This window comes from Haemorhous mexicanus, chromosome 4 (genome assembly GCF_027477595.1).
Source record: "Haemorhous mexicanus isolate bHaeMex1 chromosome 4, bHaeMex1.pri, whole genome shotgun sequence".
Taxonomy (NCBI): domain Eukaryota; kingdom Metazoa; phylum Chordata; class Aves; order Passeriformes; family Fringillidae; genus Haemorhous; species Haemorhous mexicanus.
This window is the reverse complement of record NC_082344.1, coordinates 19,227,417-19,247,668: the sequence shown is the minus strand read 5'-3', so window position 1 is coordinate 19,247,668 and position 20,252 is coordinate 19,227,417. Positions and strand designations below refer to the sequence as shown.

Genomic DNA, 20,252 nt, shown 5'->3' with positions numbered 1-20,252 from the left:
CAGACTTGCCTGGAGCAATGCCTCCAACCTGCATTTCCCAGCATTGCTTTCTCTAGTCCTTCACAACTTGTCCACGCAACTCCAGAAGATTCCTTACCATCCTGCAGGGTGCTCTTTGTTGAATGAGAATTTTACAGGAACAGGACACGTCAGCTTGGAGGAATTTAGGTCAAAATGCCTCCTCATAGAAGCTGCAGTCTAATGATCACGAGCAATAGTGTGGTTGAAGCAAGAAAATGGCAAAGAGGAGATCACATCCCTCATCCCCCTCCTGACATTGTTCTGACAAGATGCTGTAAATTTTGGTCTGGGAGACTGGGGCTACCCCATGGAAATAGGGACAAAAGATATTTGGTTTGTAAGATGCTGGAAAGGGCAGGCCATCAAATCTAAAGTAAAATACTCTTCATTTAGTCTCATCATGTGCTACATTATCCCCGAGCTTTGTTAGAAGGATGGCAGGGCTCTTCAAACAGTTTCCCTAGGGAGACTGCTCTGCAGCTTAACAACCTTGCACCGGAGATGTGCAAGTGTAACCAAGGGCAGAATTTAGTCTCTTGTCTATTTAATGTGTTTGCTAGGGACTGCCTGTGTTCCTGGCACTTTATAATATCAGTAATATAAATGCATTTGGATTATAACCAAATGGAGAAACTATGATTTAGCCCTTTACTGTGTTGTAATTCCCAAATGCATCAACATCTATTTAAGTGCAAAACAGTCTACAGTTTACAAATACAAAGCTGCAATTGTCTGCTTTAAGGGTTCTGTATGAGATTATGATTCAATACAAAACACAATTCAGTGTCTGAAATTTCATTTTTAATGGCAGAATAACATCAAAAAAAGTAGCTCTTTCTCCATATGCAGTCTTGCAAAAAAAAAAAAAATGTATCCCAGGGACTTGGCCCTTTCTAGTCATTTCTACATATATAACTGCTCATCTCTTATGCACGTATGCACTCGCACATAAATCAATGTGCTTGCAGACAGACCATATTTCATCTTGCCTTCTAACCTCCCGCTGTCAAGATATTTCCACAAAAATGTAACAAATAAAACTAACAGCTCCTTTTTCCTTGACTGCCAGAGTAATGTAGGGGACTACTTCTGTACAACCAAGCTCCTTCTGCTCTGTGAACAAGCACAACTGCGCAGCTTCTGCTGAGACTGCCTTTCTACCACATAACCTGCTCACACTAACTAAAGGATCAACAAGAAAAAACACAACCACATCTCTGATTTTAACTACAGGAAAATTTGTTTATCTGATAAGTTACTAGAGTTATCAAAAGCTTTTCAATTTAATGCACAAAAAGGGAAATAAAATGTTTCAGTAATTCAACACAAAGTGCTAACATTGCCCGTGACCTCTGAGGTGCTGTTTTATTGTTTGGGTGGGATTTTTTTCCTCTGCTACCACTGGATGGGTTATAGAGATGCAGAAATAGATTGTAACATGGGCAAAGTTTTCATTTGCCATCAGTTTTGCCTGATTATGTTTTATATCAGTTATATTTAAAGTTAAATTTAAAAGAGTTGTTCTAATCCTTTACTGAAAAACTGTTTAGGTTCAATGAATTAATTTTCAATTGATGACAGTTAGCAGCATTCTGAGGACTTTCTTTCCCCGAGTTCATAAAGTATTTCCGGACAGTTAATGGGCTTTTGTTTTAAAAAACAAGCAAAAAGTTTAAAAGTTCACCCACAAAAGAATAAAACAGATAACAGAGGTAAAAATGTGACCTAAAGGATAAATATTTTTATCTTGTTTTCCTTTTAACAAAATTGAATTCAAAACCATTCTGTTTATTAAAGACATATAGCAAGTCATAAAACAAACATCTTAACAGTCTTAACAGAATTGATGTGCACAATTCAGTTTCATTAAGTATGAATTTAAAATATGTATTTCAGTTTAGCTTGATATTCCCTTTAGACCAACACATCCAACACTCATACACAATATTTAAGCTGCCCCAAAGCAATCAACAAGGACTTTGTAAAGAGACTAACAAAACTACATTGTAAAACAATTTGAAATAGTCTTAAATGTTGGAAAAAAAGCCCCAAAAAACAAAGGATGTGTTCAATGGAATCTAAGCAAGTTGTTGGAAGTACTGAAAGGCAGAGATTCAGTACACAGAGGTAGCTCAGTAAGGGTACTTGCAGTGTTCTGATTATTTAGCATTGACACAACCACAGTCAGCTACTGTCTGCTTGAACTCCTGCTATGTATTTTGAAAAGGGAACACTGCCTCTGGGCCTGTTGTCTCACCATTCCAAACCAACAGAAAGAGTCATTGATTTCAGTGGGATTGGGATTAAGTCTTTATATTCTCTGGAAATTCAGGTTTATGGAAGTAGAACATAAAGAAACTGTCCTGAGTCTGATTGCTGTCCCCTGCTACAAGTGGGGTTTTTAAACCCAGAGGAATTTTTTCCCATATGGAACCAGTTACCACTTAGAAAGCCTAAGGAAGTGGAACCTTGAATTTGGCCCAGGAACTCTCCATTTCCTAGCAGGCCTGTGCTGCCTGGGGATGCACTGATCATACTGTGAGCCCACTGCCCAGTTGGAAGAGAGCAGAGCCCTGGGGACATGGGCAGTGGACAGTGTCCCTCAGCCCTCTTGCCTACTCAGCAGGGAGAGCTTGATCCCCCCTCCAGGGAAGGAAAGAATTCAGCATGTGCCACCTCCCATAACTTTGTCACATGGTCCTTTTATTGGTGTGCCAGTTCTGAGCAGGTGCTGTCAGCTCCCTGCAGTTTCTCATACAGATGGCAACAGGGAGTGGCCATCAGATGAAGCACCGAGGATTGTACCAGATTACTTTTCTCCTGTTGTTCACAGGACTGGAAGTAACAGACTAGGTAAACCAAGCACATTTTTTGTTTTTAAGTAAGGCAAAAGGATATGAATTTCACATGCCTATTGTCACACAGATCTTCAGCTTGTGCAAAGGCTTACAGCCCTATCAGAGCTCTGATAATCTACATTTGCTACAGACTTGCTGCGAGGTGTTTGCACTCAGCCACACCTTTAGCTGCAATGTTAACCATGACACACATGGAAGCTCTGCATTTATATTGAGCCCACATTGACCTATTCCTTTCCTTACTTAATATTTCAATGCACAATTGCCAGCACAGTTTTTGCAGAGGGGCACACACCCCAGTCTGGACTAGAGCATGTTTCTGAAATCTTCATCTCCCAGACAGTGCTGGCTGCATGTTTAAATATATGCCTGCATTCCTTTCTCTTCAACACTTAGAAATAGAAATTATATTCTTTTTTTTAACCTAAGTTTAATAGAAAGAGTAATATTATTTTTTAAAAAGTTGTGATTGATTGTCAAATGAGCTAAGATAGCGTTTCTGCTATTATAAGGATCCTTTTAATTAGCAAAAAACTAATAAATTGTCAACTTTCTTGTCCTCATAAGCTGCCATTTATTACCAATGCAGTAACAGACAAAACATAGCTTGGCTTACTACAATAAAGGCTCTATTTCAGCATCCTAAATTCTCTGTGCAGGTCTCTGTGCATTGCACAGGGGGAAGGAGAAGAAAAAAAGAGAACCAAAAATTCATGTTCTTTAGGGGTAAATGATAAAAAGATCTCCTAGCTGCAAACACAAATACTTCACTCATAACCCAAGCACCAGACCATTTCTTTGAAGAAGCTTATGAGGCATTTAAGATATACAATGGCACAATATCATACAATGGAATTGAAAGAATTTTCTTGAGATACCATTAACTTTGAAGGAATGTCTAGACAACTGTGTCAACAAATGCAAATAATTCATGCTTTTCAGCTTCTATCCATTGGATGGCCCCATGCTGAGTATACACAAACTCAGAAGAAAAAGGCATGTCACAGTCATATGACTAGGGAGTGTAACAGAGTCACACAGAAATTCAAGTCAATCTCGGAAAAAAACCTTCGGAAAGCTCTTCCCCAAGAGAAGAGCTGGTAAGCCAGCAGTGGGATAGGCTCCTGGTCATTTTGGCTAGTTTAAAACAGAGACTTGCTGCTGGTGCACCCTGGCTTCAAAGCAGGGGCAATGGAAGAACCAGCTGTCAGTCACGACCATTCACTCGGTTAGAAAAATAAACTAATGGACTCCAAAATACTGTACAACCTCTTGCAGCAACCAACAAAGTGGCTTCTGAAAACAATGCTTTTGCCAAAAATGCATCTGTAAGGCACTTAACAGGTATCTTTTAATATATATATATGTATATAGATATATATAAAAAAATAAAATATGCACTAAAGCAACATTCACAAAACCCAGCTGTGTCAATTGTCCATGTGTACAGTATTGTACATATATACATTCACTGTGACACAGGCCATCTCCACAATTATACCTTCACGGGTGCTTTGGGCTGCCTGGTTAGTTTCAGTGCCTGTGAACAGGAAACAAAACAGTCATTTTTTTATACCCTTAAAAGACAAGCAACAGCTCAAGGTAAGAGTCTCACTTATAAAGGGCAACAAAACACTGTGTGTCCTTCTGAGTGGCTGAGAGAGGAGTCAGCGTGCAGCTGACAGGCTCTGGGTTCTGAGATGGTGTTTGTGTCTCTTATAGCCCATCACAACCTCCCCTTACGCAGAGAGCCTCAACAGAGGAACCACAAGGACTATGGCTACAGTGCCAGTGAAGGAAGCAGAGATGGTTCTCAGATGCCTTTTACAAAGTGACCATTTGGACCCCACTCAAACCACTCGTGGCACAGAGAGAAGAGCTTCAGACCCACTTAAGAAAAGACAGTGAAGAAAATGTCTGCCAACACCTGTTGTGTCCCTGGCTTCTTTCCACATGGCTCAAAGCCTGCTCAGAGGATAATCACTGCTGCAGTGGTGGATGTCATGCACCTTTGATGTTTATACCCTCCTTTCTGAGAAAAGGTAAGAAATAGCCAAAGTCCGTCAGTCCAGAGGTGATCTTATGCCAGGGAACACCTGACATCTTTGTAGCTCCATTGTTGCTGAGAAAAAAAGAAACCTCTTTCTTTTTTTGATGGCAGGGTCCAGCTCTGCGTTCCTCACAGGGCTGGCCAATTATGGTGGCTGAGCTATTTATTCAGTGTGTGACAAAAGTTCAGCCCAGTGCTCATGCTTCCAGTTTGGCAGGAAGCAGCCTCTCTAAGTAAGGAGAGAAATGTGATAAGCTCAGAAAGCATTAGGTTTTCAGCTGCTCCTGTGCAGCAGTGTGGGCACTGGGAAGGATGCTGGTTCTTGGTATGCTCAGCAGCAGAAAAAGCTCCGTGACTTCTTAGGTGGGACAAATTGGGCCAGGTGAGAGGAATTGAGACAAATTAGCAAATTCCTGAAATTTGGAACCTCTGTTTTTCTGAAGGAAGTCTTTTGGGTGAAGAGCCCTGACAGACTGGCATTTGTCTGAGTTCTTGTTTCCAGCAGGTTGGCTAAACAAGCAATTTTCAGTCTGAGAGATGCCTGATGGGGCTTCTTATTGTAGATATTAACCTTTAATATTGTACACTTAAAGCTTGTAAGCACTGCTTGAAAATCACTCCAGCACAAATGTAAACCCTTAAAAAAACCCCAAACCTTTAAAAATAAATGGCATATATTCCCCTCAGAAACACCAGCATTTAACTATTGTTAAATCCAGCCCTTTGAGATTAGTCTTTTGGATATTATTCAGCAAGAGACTTTGGAGAGAGAGACATCATTCCACACTTTGTTTGGGGAAACAATTTTTTAACTTTGTAGTTTGGCAGATTCTGCTGCCATATTTACGAAGTAGAAATACCTTAGTGTAGATGAACCTCTAAATATTTAAATTCAATTTCATACAACCCGATCACATGTACTATCATAATTAAGTAAGAATGTCACTGCAGTTGAGTACTGTGACTGGATAACTGCCTCCCCCTGCAAGAGAGATGCCAAAATGAAGCCAAGGTGTTTGTAGAAAATAAACATCAAGGGTGATGATGACATGTTTATTTTCAAAGCAGGAGACCATTATCCAGTCACAACATTCACTTCTATTATACTTATTGCAACTGTACCAGACCCAACCTCATTGATTTTTTTCAAAGAGTAATTAAAATAACATTTGTGAATAATACAGAAGACCAACAGAAGAAACTGCAGCAACAGAACAACAATCCCCCAAAGTGGTTCTACAGTGGCATTACAGTCTGCTTAGCACAGGAGGTTTATTTGATGCTTAATGAATAAGAAACTAGTGCTGGTGAACTGTAAATCTCTCCAGTACTGCTTGACTGTTCTGATGCTCTGTTTAAAGGTTGTTTTAATTTGCGGCGGCTGACAGCAGTCTCTAAAGGCCATTACTGCCCTGAGAATCAGGGAGGTCTGGATGAGCTCCAGCCCCACTCCTGAGATGCTGAAGAGAAGTCAGCATTGCAGGGGTTGTTCTGTCACCAGCAGCATAAACTTTAGGCCGTCTTTCTACAGGAATAGCATGGAATTTTCTTTATACCACCAGTAAAGTCTCCTGATAATTTCTGATTAAAAGAAAAACCATGATTTTCAGACTGAACGATAATTGCCACTGGATTCTCAGATTTTCATTTTCAGATACACAGACCGGTATACATTAATCAGGTCTGATTTCTGAACACAGTTTCTGAAAACTGAGAGTTTTCCTGCTTTTTACAGTTCAGATAACACATGAAAATCACTGATTTGGGATTTTAGCATTCAAGATAGCGAGGTTACTTTGGTGGTGTGAAGCTGTAAAATGACAGCCACTGGGTTGTGCTGCAAATTGGAAATATGAGTGTTAGCAATAAAATTTCTCCCCTGCTAAGTGGAGAACGCAGGGTGCTGATGGAGCTGGGCTTCTCACAGTAGTTCTAAACCATCACTGAAAATGGCTGCCAAAGGTTGCTTCAGTTGCTGCAGCTTCTTGATCTTTATTATCTCAGAACATTAAAAGACAGCATTAAATTGGATTTCATGGACTAGCTTTTTGCAGGGTGGCTATTCTGAGAACCTGACTAAAACCACTGCAATCATTTCACATAGATCACAAAATGGCTGTCAGATGTCAATACCTTCAATTTGTACTGAAATAAGCATAATTTGAATCAGTGATGCTGATTCCAAACCCTCTAGGTTATAGTCTATAATCCTGCAAGTTATCCCATGCCTTAATTTTGGCATGAAATGGGATGACCCAGACTGCTGTAGACATCTTGCTCTTGTAAAGGGTGACACAAATAGGGGGGAAGGGGGGGAAAAAAAGTTTTCATCCAGCTTCAATCCAGTTCAGAAAGTGTCCTTATTTTACCTCATTTCCCCAGCTCCCATGCCAGCCAACATATCTTTTTGTCACTTCTCCATAAAGGAGATCCAAAGCTGTGATTATTAGTCAGCTAATGGATGGAGACATTCTTATGGGGCATATTCTGAATTCATAATTTGAATGAATTTGTAACTTGAATTAACTGTAGAGGTCTAACTTCATGCTTTGAACTTTTTCAGAGTCTCTTCAATCTCCTTTTCAAGCAGGATAAAGTTCTGCACTTTTATTTTGATACTGCTATGATTATCACTGTTGTAGAGGAAGCAAGGAAATAGAAAAATCCCAACCATTGAAGGAACCCCAGGAGTTTAGGATATGTGTTTTGGTATTTTTGCCATCACAGTACACTTGCCATTATAAATCAAATCCAGCAATCCTTACCTTTTGCCTAGAAACCATCCAGGATTTTATTGTTGGTACCAACAGACTGCCAAGAAGGATCTGAGCAGGATGATAGATGAGCAAAGGGACGGAAATTAAGGACAGGTATTCATAACCTGCAAATACTATCTTCAGCATGGGAATCCCTGCAGGCAGAAAAACAAGAGAGAGACTCTCACCTCAGACTTTGAGCTCCAGATAAAAGCAAAGCATTTTATATTGCACTGACATTTCACAATAAAAAAAAAAAAAAAGAAATCCCAAAATGAGCTGAAATGTTTTATATATTAAAAATCCAACCCAAATGAGCAAGAGCGTGAATACATAAATATATGGCATAAAAAGTTCTGTGGCAGAAAAGGTGGAGTAGGGAATGCCATAAAAGATCTTTTCTAATAATACTAATATTGCAGTAAATAAAAACTGCTGCTGAAGACTTGGTATACAGTACATTCTGCTACAGCATGATTGTTCAGTTGCTGACCACAGTTCTGTACTGCCTCTTTACTATTTTCACTGGGCTGTTCTGTGTTCACATGATTGCCCTCCGTCCAACCTGCCCAACTCCTGCTTGTAACCTTTGCAACCTTTCTTTGGTCTGTTCTCCACTGGAGGAGGGTCATGATTTGCTCGTACATTCCCTCCATTCTCTCTAAATGAGAGCCTTCCCTGCTTTGACTGATCCATGAGACAGAAAAGATTTAGTCAGGTGGGTGAGCAGTATGAAGTGATCCTGCCCACAAAGAGTTAGTCAGCAGCTGGAGTACAGAAGTTGCTAGATGCTGGAAGAAGTGAGTGCTAAGACCCAGAGAAGGGCCATTTTTCCCAAGAGCTGGAATTTGCACTCAGCAGTGCTAATTCTATCAGATTTCTCCATGCACAATCTTCCTCCTTGATGATGTGATACGTAAAAATATGGCTTTTTCACTTCTGCAGTAATGAAATTAATTATGCCTACTTTGAAAATATTACTGTTCAAAATTATCTGTTTAAATCTTGGAACTTTGCTACCATGCTCCACAAAGTGCAGGTGTGGACAAAAGCTGCAACTAGTTCTGTCTTGCCTGACCAGATATTTTCACAGTTGCCAACAAGAGCAGCTGTGATTCCTCAGGAGCTTCCTGAGAATGCACCTTATTTTCTCTCTCATCTTAAATGTCACTCTAGGAGTCCTCTACTAGCACCAACCTTGACGTGAAGCAGACTGCACACGGTTTTCACAGAGCTCATCTGAGTGTCTCACAGAATCACATGGTTTGCGTTGGAAGGGACCTCAAAGACCATCTTGTTCCAGCCCCCTGCCACAGGGACACCTTCCACCAGACCAGGTTGCTCCAATCCCCATCCAGCCTTGTCTCCTTCCCCAGCAATGACAAAACATTGAGCATTGTGCCACATACCCTCCATTTCCCCAGGAGGAGATGCTTCAGATCAACCAAAGCTGTCATATTTATGGAAACTTTTCTTTATATCTTGGATAAATTCTCAACACTATTTCAGGCTTTCTTTAATAACCCTGACCCCTCCTTATGTGAGCGAACAGCTTATTTGTTGAATATTACCACTTCACCAGTGCCCCACTATTGTTGACACGTGTCTGGGCTTGCTGAAATCTTCATGATGTTTCACAGCACCATTTCTTGTAATTATTATTATTATTAACCTAATCACATTACAGCACTAAAAATCTCCTGCCTATGCTAGTAGCCTTTACCTATGTGTGTATTTGCAGGGATGGATTAAATCAAATAAAAAAAGGCTTGCATGCTTTATTTCAGTATTATAATTGTCTTCAAAAAAACATCATGGACCTATCACACAATTGCTTATTATTAGCACTAATTTCTGGGGCTTGGCAATAAATAGTATTTAGATAGAAATTAAATGGGCATTTGCATTATATTAAGGCATGTAATTTACCTCAAATGCCCATAATACTGTTTTTTGTAAACAGATAAAGTTTTATTGCCTATTTCCACATCTCAAATTGACCCGCGTGGGTCCTTTTCTATTTTCTAATCACAGAAAAATACACTAGAGTCCCAAGCTATGAACATGCTGTATTTCTGTTTGTAAGACAGTACCTGGTGTTTTGGTAGTGCAATTTCATCCACAGATCCAAAAACATTTTAGAAAGCTGAAGAGGGCTCCTACAGAGAATCAGAAACACTACAATGACTAGCCTAAGATCACACAGAAGCTAATGGCACAGATGTGAACAGAATGCATCCAAAGTGACTGAGACACACTTTAGGTAACTGTACATTTTCTGAAAGAAATAAAAGAAATTCCAGCTTAAAAGGTAAATTCTCCAGAGGAAAACTATTTCTGTAAACTAGGAAAAGAAAATTAAGGTTGTCAAATATAAATACAAAATACTATAATTAGCGTGACAATATAATTAGATCACTGGGTAGAAAGAGGTTCTTAATTCACAGCTTGTTTAAATACATGTCACAACAACAGGCTCCTGGAAGCTACTAATGTGCAATTAAAGTTCCTATTATTTACCAGGAAATGATAACTGATGAAAAGAAGAAATAATAATCAGTTTTGCAGGTAAGGACTGGTCTAATGGAAAGAAAAGAAACCCAACCTTGTTGCCTTTTCATGCACTTTCTGATTTTTATAATTCCAACTTTGCCAGTATGCAACCCTGTCAGAAAATATTTTGTGACAGAGATCCCCATAGTGTAGTCCCAAACACTTGTGTCAGTAACATTACCACAAAGCTAAACTAAACAGCATGAGTGTAATTTATTTTTAAAAATGCCATCTAAACTTTTTAGTAGCAATATGTAGTAACTGCAAGCATCAGTATGACTGCTAATATTTTCCAAACAGATAAAACCCATGCAAATTTCTAATTAGGGAAAATGTGCTCTAATAGTTACTTCTACCTCTTTTAAAATGAAACACAAAACCAACTACATTTTTCATATATATATATATATATATATATATATATATATATATATATATATATATATACATACATATATAAATATACATATATAAGCACTTGGGAGAAAAACAAACGCTGAAGGCTCATGCCAAAAACACCCATTCATGCTGCTGTGGTTTATGGAGTTACAAGCTTCCAGCAATCTGGTTCAACTCTCTGCCAAAGACCTTCACTCACTAAATATCATGAGACCTGAATAACAAAGCTGTCTTCTGTGCTTTGGTGCTAAGTTGGTCAGCTTTGCTCAAAGTGGGGGCTTAACAAGCTTCCCATCTTCCTCTGAAGACAGGAGTGGGATGAGACAGCAGCACCCCACCTGACTAGAACTACAGAGAGCTGCAGCAGAAGGGAGAAAAACCAAAGCCTGTTCTACAGGTATCCCTTTCAAACAAGATCATTGGTATTCCCAGCTTTTTACCCCAAATTTCCCTCTTCCCCTTTGTTTGGGTATGTTTCTCCTACCAGTGCTCCCCCAAGTTCCCATCTTCCTCCTTGCTCTTTGGCCCTGGTGTTCAGAGGCTCTTTCTCTGTTTGCATTTTCTCCCTTCCTCCTTTTCCCTCCTCCACTCCCATGCTTTCAACCTCCAAGGGTTTGCTTCCCAAGACCTTTGATTCTACTCATTGCAGCCATGTAAGTTTTGGGTACTTCCACTAAAATCACTCAGCTCCACTTAAAGGGCAGGGGCACCAACCTCACAGTCCCACTGCAGCTGAGAGAAGACAGGTCTGTGACAGGGAGCACATTGCTGTTTTCTCCCTTTTTTGTGTCCTCACTCAGCTCTTTTTTTCCACATTAAGCACTTTGCAAATCTGAGGAAAGCAAACACTGTTTATCCTTGACCTTCAACAGCAGCAAGGAAGAGTGAGAGCACTGCTCTTGCAGCATAGGAAAGCCCTCTTTGCTCTCCATTGCCCCAGGGTGTTCCAGGTTGGCTCCAAGGCTGTGGATTATCAGCCCTGGCCAAAGGCCACTGCTTCTCTAATAACCTGCTCAACTGAAAGCTACTTAATCCTTCCCCCAGTTTGCACCCAGTACAGCCTCCCACATGCTCCCCTTTCCCCTTTGCTATTTTCACATTTCCTAAAAGGCCCATGAAAATATTATGCTGCACTTCACTACATTTAGTTAACTGTAAAATAATAATAATAAAAACCCTAAAAGATTTGAAGGTATTTTAAAGATAATTTAAATATAGGACTCTTTTCATCTAGCTATCACTGCAGTAATATAAATGAAGCAAATTAATTTTAATGCTCCAAGGTTCTGATTCTGTGTCACTGTCACTGACAGGATCCAACTAGACTTTATGAGATGGCATTTGACTTTATGGAAGTGAGCACTATGCACGCATTTACAATTTTACAGGGACTTTAAGCTGTCATGCTGAAAAATGTTTATAAAACATTAATCAAAAAATGCCTCTTTAATACAATGCATTGTCTGAAAGATGTTAGAAGGCACATATTGTAAATGGATTCTTTTTCTGACTAAAGTAATTTCTACCAGAAGCCTTTCCCCACTGCTATACAAGTACACAGTGTGGAGAGATAAAGAGCACTTTCTCAGCACATTACTACCTGATCCAAACACTTGGGAAATCACTAATGTACAGCATGCCATATTTCCATGTCACACATGACACATTTGTCTAAAATTACCCAACAGAGTTTGACATTGCAGCATATTCCTTAGCAGAGCTTTCAACTGACATCTGCCAAGTAAGAACTTCAAGTAGGAGCTTTCTTCTTCTAACAAGCAAGAAAGAGTTTTCTTTTATCCTATACCCATGATGGAAATGATAAAACAATAAGTACTGGAAATCACGAGTTTTTTTTTCTATTTTAATATGTTTATTTTATGCTTGCTGGATGTGTAAGCTCCCCTTAAAGCACTGTTTCATCATTTGCTGTTTTCTATCACATTGCAATGGGTTCAGAGAACTTAATAGAACTTTTTTATTACCACCAAAACACAGGCCATTATCTCTCACACCCAAAGCAGAATTATTGCTATTGCTCTACTTCCATACTTCACTGCATAGATTTTTTTTCCTTCAATGTCTTCATAACAAACAATTTATCCTAAACCTTTATTGCCTATATTACTGAAACACATTCCACATCACAAAATGCTGCAGCATTTCTTCTCAGTAAAAGAGATTTGGGGCAAAACAGAGAGGTCATCCTAGGGCTATGGAACCATTATGGAACCATTATCAGGAATCAGAATGCCTAAGAGCCCTCACAGACAGGCACTAGAAATACTTGGAAGAAAAGCTTCAGCCTCTGAATTTTTACCTCTCCCTTGTACTCGTGAATGCATTTCAGATCCCTCAATTGCTACAATCTTCAAGTGCAATACACAAAATTAATCAAGTTCATGATAGTAGCTTCTCTGATGCTCTCCACACCACTCTCTTCCTGAAGCATCCTCTCAGGGATTGCTGTGAAAGGAACATTATTGGTCCAACAGCTATTTCTTTTCTCATCTGAGAAAAGGCCTGTAAAGAGGGGCTTATATTGTGCTGAACCTCTCCCAGGCTGCCAGAGCAGGGAGGGTCTGAATTTATGCTGCAAAGACAGAGCCAAATGAGCACCTGAAATTTGACTGCCAAGTTTCAGAACAGCTCTGCTTGGAGCCCAGTGACTGCATGGTGGGAAGGGCTGGTAAGATTCAGCCAGTGCCCAGTTTAGAGGATTAGAAAAGAGTTGTTCATGCAGAGAGCTGCCAGAACAGCAAGATACTGCTCATCTCACTTGAAAACTTTCTTAAGTGTTTCCCTGTTTCTTCCCAGGCAAATCATTGCTGTGGTTAGTTTTGAGGAGACAGAAGGTCTCACACTATGCCTGTCCTCAGTGAAGCCAAACCAGGGATAGATGTTTCTTGCCCTTGTTCAGACTGTGCTATGACACACTGAGATCACGATAGAAAAAGATGCTTTTGACAAATTAACTGGATTTTTTTCCTATATCTATGCCCTCTCCAAAGCACACCCGAATTCAAGTTAAATGCTTTTCCCTAAGGACCAGTTTCTTTCAGGTATGGAAATAGCTAAATGATACCAGACAACCTCTAACAATGCAAATATTTGTATTCCCATTCCAGCCAAAGAAAGCACCTTCCAATGTAATATGAGATCACATTGCATTGCAGGGAGAATTGAGCCCTTTTGCCCACATACATGCTGTATGAAGATGACTCATGCCTAAAATATTCTCAGGGAAAAAAAAGACAATTTTTTTCAGTATGTTTTCATATTTCAGGTCAGTGACAAGTGTAATGGAAAGCAAAAACCAGGCTCATTGTGTGGTACAAACAAACATCTGAGGGGGAGATTACACAAGGGTCTGTGGGATGTTAAGTGACTCTGGAAGAACTTTCAGGGAAAACTGCAGAATGGAGGCTGTCCTCTCTCAGTTTGGAGGTGTGGACCCTAGTCTTCAAAACCATTTCCCTCTCTTCGGGAAAAGACCAATCCCCTTGCATTACATTAAATGATTTACCTCTTTGCAGGGCTAGAATTACTGGGAAGGGTCTGCTCTTAATCAGTGATGTGGCCACATACTTGCCATACACTTCAGTGGGATGCAAGCATTTATGCTATAAGAGACTGGACTGGTATAATATTTAAGTAAAGGAGGAAGAGAAATTAATGAGAAAGAGGATTTTCCATTTGCTGTAACTCTAACAATATTTTAAAAAATGAAGAAAACCTAATATGCTTTGAATGCTTTTGCTCATTCTTTTTCTTCATGTAACTGGCCCACTATACTCATACAGAAATCAGTAATTCAAGGGCAATGTAAGTACAGCTACCAGGGAACAGCACATCTTGATACCATCAAAGTTTTAAGGCAATAAAACTGCAAAAGCTGGGAGGAAGAGAAAGAAAGTACAGTTAGTCTGTTTCTGGGGCTTCAATGGTGCATTCAGATTGGAAGTGATGTTTAATGAACAGCATAGGCAATCTTACCAGCTGCTAACAATGCAACATTTAACACCAACAACTGAAGACTGGTGCCTGAGACTCCAGAACACCTCCACCTGGCTGAAAATATGGTGGTAGGAATTAGTTAACAGGGAATTCAGGAATGATTTGAACACCTTAAGTAATTTTTCATATGTGCCTTATTTTTAATTTGGCACCACAATGTGGATGTAACCATGCTGTAAGCTCACACTCACACTTCAGAGTGTTTTTATTGCCTGGGTATCAGCTCACTCTTCATACACACACCCCCTACTTAAAGCATAGGCAGCAAATTGATAATGAATTACAAATTTGCTATCAATAACTAAGCTACAAAGCTAAAATTAATAAAATTCATAACCCTTTTTAGAGGTTTAGTACAGGAAACCTACTAATGAAAGGAATTCTGGACAAAGAGATGGACAAGCAACTTAAACCCACAAAACTGAGATTTGATTAATTTGATTCTTTCCCTGAACACTACTGCCTTTTCACACACAGCTGAGGCTAAAATTTCACAGTATTAAAATTTTTATTATATAGAATTATCTACACATATTATTTTAAAAAACATTAAAATAATGTTTTATAGTTTTTCTTATTAAGTTTGTAAAGACAGGCAGAAAAGGTTTATGCTCCAACCTGTTTCATGCTATCTTTCAATCAGATTTTTTTAAAGCTTTTTCTCCACCTGTAACCTTGATGCAAAGGAAAACATGATACACAAATTCATTATAAATAGTAAACCAGGAAAACCCTTCTTTTAATAAAGGAAAAACCTATAATTTTTCCTTTATTCATCTAATTTCTGTAGCCAAAAAAAGAATACATGAGGCTGGAAAATCTTACTGCTCCATTTGGGAAGGCATTTTGAGAAAACAGCTCCCTACACCTTGAAATCCTATGGGACACTATCTCCTATTCTAAAACTCTGGGGACAGGGTTGTGTGCTGGCAGTGGTCATGGCAGCTTTTAGAGCTGGATCCCTGCTCCAGACTCCCAAACTCTCCTGCAATAGGAGATCTCCAGATTTCACTGCTGCTGTTGATTTCTCACATCTTTGCACCCACTGCTTTAGAAGTGTCTGGAGTCAGCAGCTCAGACTGGCTGCCAGAAGGTGCACTGAGAGAGCAAATGTAGATACAACTCTCTCAGGGAGACTCAACATCATCTTCAATAGTCACCAGCTTTAGTATGGGTGACACTCGTAGCCTCTGCCAGCTTGAGGTAAAAAAAAAAACAACTTGAGTCATGTCCAAACATGGATCTTCCCAAGGGTAACCTGTCAGCTGTCTGCTGAATATAATGCAGTTTCTTAAAGCAGATAAATTAACTTTAACTGTTTTAGGTGGGGAGGGAGAGCTCCTGTGTCATTATCGTTTTACGGATGGATATGTGTGTTTACTTTTTTTTATTTCATTATAAAGAGGTATGAGCTTGCTGTCATTAAAAACCTGCAATCTGGTTTTTAGTGTCTGATCCAATTATGTGTGCTTCTGGAAAGACACACAACCAAATAAATAATTGGAGAGGTGCAACTCTGAAATGACAATTGTTATTCATTGATCCCTTTCTGCAAGTCGAGATTGAGAGATGTAAACTTCAAGTGAATGAGATCTCCTGGGAGAGATTCTTCAGTTCAAACACAGTAAACAACTGTTGTCCTCTGATGCACATTTTAGTACTGCTGCAGGCAAACTTTCTAAATATTAATAAAAAACCTATACAGATGAAAAGGAAGCCCTGGGAGCTAGTACAGAATTTCTTGCCACATTCTAGGTCTAATCAAAGAAACATATGTTTCAGGTCAGAAAGAAAAGGAGATTCCCTAATTTGCTGTAGTATTTCCCCTTCTAGAATCACAGAGGTCAAATTTGACTAAACTGCAAAAGATTAAATGTACTAGATTGTGATAGCTGTGGTTAAAATAACCAAGGGAGAGCCAGGTATTCTGTGCCTAAAAGCCACCATGACTCACTGGATTATGCCATTTCCTACTGTCAGACTGTCCTGCCAGCACATTTCCCTCTGCAAAGTTCAGACCCAAGGATGCCCTGCTCTGAAGGAGGCAAACAGGGGCCAGCCACATATGAGTAATGAGAGAAGATAAGATTGATGTTCTGACACAGACAATCTCAGTGACAATAGCCTACCCAAAATGTCAGTTTGACTTCCTGGGCAAGATAGTGATTGGTGAGTGCAAGCAGGAAACACTCACCCTCTCCCCAGTTACAGAAATCTTCTGCTTATATTTCAGTTTGTTAATATTCTGATATAGACAAACACATCTGTATAAAATCTTGTATTATATATATATCCATGGTTTTGCAGCTGTACTGGAAATAGGTAACAGCCTTTCCCAGGCATTTTTTGAGGTCTGCTGAGAGAGAAGACATGACAAGTACTTGACTGATAACACTGGTTGAGAAGAACCAAATGCGGGCTCTAGAAGACTGCCAAGCTAAGAAATGTGACTCACCTGCCTACAAAAGAAAGATGCTAACATGAGAAAAGCACAGTAGATCAAGATGCTTCTGTTCTCACCACTGTCATCTCATGTAACACAAATCCCTTGGTTCTCATTTTTCCAGAGACAGAGAGGAGAATCACAGAGCTGAGGAAAAAGCCCAGACAATAACCTGCTGTTCCTTCCAAGCAAATGCTGGGAAAAGACTGAAGAGATGAGAAAAAGATTTCATTTTGGCCCAAAGAATCACCAAAACTTAAAAAACTTAAACTTATCACAACCTAAAAAAGGTTCTAGCAGTCACTAAGCCCACTCAGGAATCTCAGAAGCAGAAATGGGAGAGTTCCTAACTCTCTGGGCAGCAGTGAAGGGTCAGACACAGCCTTTAGAAGACACTCATTCTTTGAAGCATTCTCCTGCCATCAGCTTCCCTTCTGCCCCAAGGGACAGCACCCACCAGTTCCAGGCAGAGGAGTAGCTGAATCATTTTTACTTACATCACCCTATCAGACACCTGGGGAAGGAATGAGACTAAAAGCCTGTAAAAGTAATAAATGCAAATTCAATCACTACCAACACCAAGAGGTATGACAGGATGTAGTAAAGTCTCCTGTCCAACATTCATGGGAAAATTCTGAAGGCAAAAAACAGCATCAAAAGTCTTACTCTTGAAAACTTTGAGAGCAATTAACCAGGATTATTTTCTATATCTTTATGTGAAAGGCAGAGGACCTTGATGAATAACTGCCTTAGAGGAAAGTTCTCTGCCAGAAGCAGAGAAAAACCACTACACTCCAAAAATACCAGAGAATAGCCTCAATACTTGCTTAGGGCAACACACACGACTTTGCCATCTTACCTTTCTATTACAGAATGATTAAGAGATGCCTCCTTTTTAAAATCACCCACCTTTTATCTTAGCACAAGTTAGAACATTTTAGCATTTTTCCATTTAAAGGAGAAAGGTGATTATCACCATACAATAAAAAGAATCTACAATGGATTAGTACAGCATCTCAATATATTATTTATCCTGAAAAACCTTATCAGGTGATATCTGTAGAAAGCATGTCAGAAAACTATAGATACCTGGGAGCAGATTGGAGCTGTCTGTCAGCATGATGCCCTCTGTCCCACTGTGCAGCTGGGCAGCTCAGGGGAAGGCACAGGCTGATTAATCCACAGGCTGGATGATCCCCTCACAGACATTCCCCTCTGAATCCACTGGTGCACCACAGCAGGCTTTTAAGAATTGTTCAAGTACAGGCCATTGCTCACTTTACTTGAGCAGTAAGAGGCTGAGTATTTAAAAAATAAATTTGAATTAAATTAAAACAAGACAAAAGTAAGTTGGTGTTTTGGCTTTTATTTCTAGAATGAACTCTTGTTGCCTGAAACTATTTGGTAGGTTAGAAACTTTGACTGTATTACTTGAAGGGCATCATGGTGAGAGAACTGCTACGTTGCTGAATCCAAATGAGGAAAAATATATCCTTCATCACAAACAATATCCCAATCTTATTATTAGGTACTGTTTTGTTTTATCAATCTGCTGTTAATCATACCTCCAATATTTATGTTTCCCCTTGTGGTAGCCAAAATAGGTAACAGTACTTTGATTTTTGCTGATAAAATAATTTTACACGGTAAATGCCAAGAATTAAAGCAAATATATATTTTTGGTACAATCCTGAATTTTTCTTTCAGAGTTGTAACTTCTAGCTAGCAATTCACTCTCTGAAAAAAATCAAATAACGTTCTGTATTTGGCTGCAACTTTTGTGTAAGTGCAAGCAACAACTGCAGTATTTTTTTAAATGAGTCAGTGATAGCTTTGCACTTCCTTGAGGCCTCTTCTCTTCTCACTGAATGAACTCCAGGGAATGGCATCATGTCGGGCTTTCCAGATGGATTATGTGAAGCCATAGCTCAATGTCATTTTCAATAGCAAGGCTCATAATTAAAGGTCAAATAGTCACTTCATCTGCAATCAATCAATAGAAGAAGTACTAATACTAAGTACTAATCAATCAATGGCAAACGCACTAATAAAAGCCATGCATCAAATGTCTGCATATGTGTGTGCTCACATGTACCATGCATATATGTGAGCAGGCAGGAGGAGAGAAAGGGAACAATGTGGGGGTGAAAATGCCAGAGGCCATTGCGGGTGCTATATTTATCTTGGCTTCCTTGCAAGTTTATATCCTGCTTCACTCTTTAGGTGAAATGCAAATAAACATTGGTTTTTCTGCATGATGATGCCCTTTATTCAAAACCCTGCTGAAGCACCCACCTTTATGCAGAGCTTGTGCTCCCAACTAAGGAACACAAAGGCACCTACCCCGTGTAATTTGTCCTTACACAAACACGCCCTGCACTCTGATCTTTGAGACAAAAATTGTGTCAACTGCTCTGTCTACAAAATAAGAGCCAGCATATGGGAACAGCACTCATCTCCGTGCAGAGCAAGCACTTATTCATGGATGCAGCAGTGGAAGTGGCAGTTGGCCTCATGAGCATGCACTGCATGGGAATTAGTTGGTTTCATAAGATGGTGTGGGAAAAAGTGACTTACAAAAGTCTTCTCATGCCTCTCCTATTACCACTTCTAAAGCTTTAAAGCTGTCAGCTCTTCTCCCACTTTAGTTGGTGGCATTCTCAGCTCCCCAGGGAATGGGCCAGACAAACCTATTTGGAGTTTCACCTGCCAAGCTGAGAGAAATCAGTTTCAAAGTGAAAGTACAAGTGTTGGGGGGTCATTTATACACTACCACTGGAATCCTGAAGACAGACAAAGCAGAGCTCCACAACAGATGCGAAATGAGAGCGTGAGCTGTGTTTGTGCTTTCAGGCATTGCAGTGACAGAGGGAGAAGGAGAAGCTTTCTCTACCATAAGTGAGCAGAAGATCTCTCATTGCATGGTTTATAATAAACACCTAAGGACAAGCAGAAATGTGCCAGAACAGCACAAAAGAGTAAGGGCCAAGATGCGTGGGTTTGTCTTGTTTCTGCTAAGACCAGGGTGGACAGGGAAAGATTTAAGTGTCATTCAGAAACAGCTAATCCTTTAAAACAAATTAGACCTACTCTGCTCTGACCTTCAGTGAAGGAAAAAAATGCTGCCTGCTCTGGTTAACGTATCTGTTTGCATC

General features: G+C 39.7%; 1 protein-coding gene across 1 annotated transcript in view; it reads right to left on the bottom strand.

Annotated features, from left to right (window-relative positions):
- Positions 1–800: 800 nt before the first annotated feature.
- The window catches only part of SLC10A7 (solute carrier family 10 member 7), a 139,805-nt gene continuing 120,353 nt past the window's right edge, over positions 801–20,252 (bottom strand). The window contains exons 11-12 of the mRNA XM_059843969.1: positions 7,695–7,840; positions 801–4,419 (exon numbers count right to left, since the gene is read on the bottom strand). Of these exons, the coding sequence (XP_059699952.1) occupies positions 4,375–4,419; positions 7,695–7,840 (191 nt within the window). The 3' untranslated portion in view covers positions 801–4,374. The remainder of the gene's footprint in view (positions 4,420–7,694; positions 7,841–20,252) is intronic.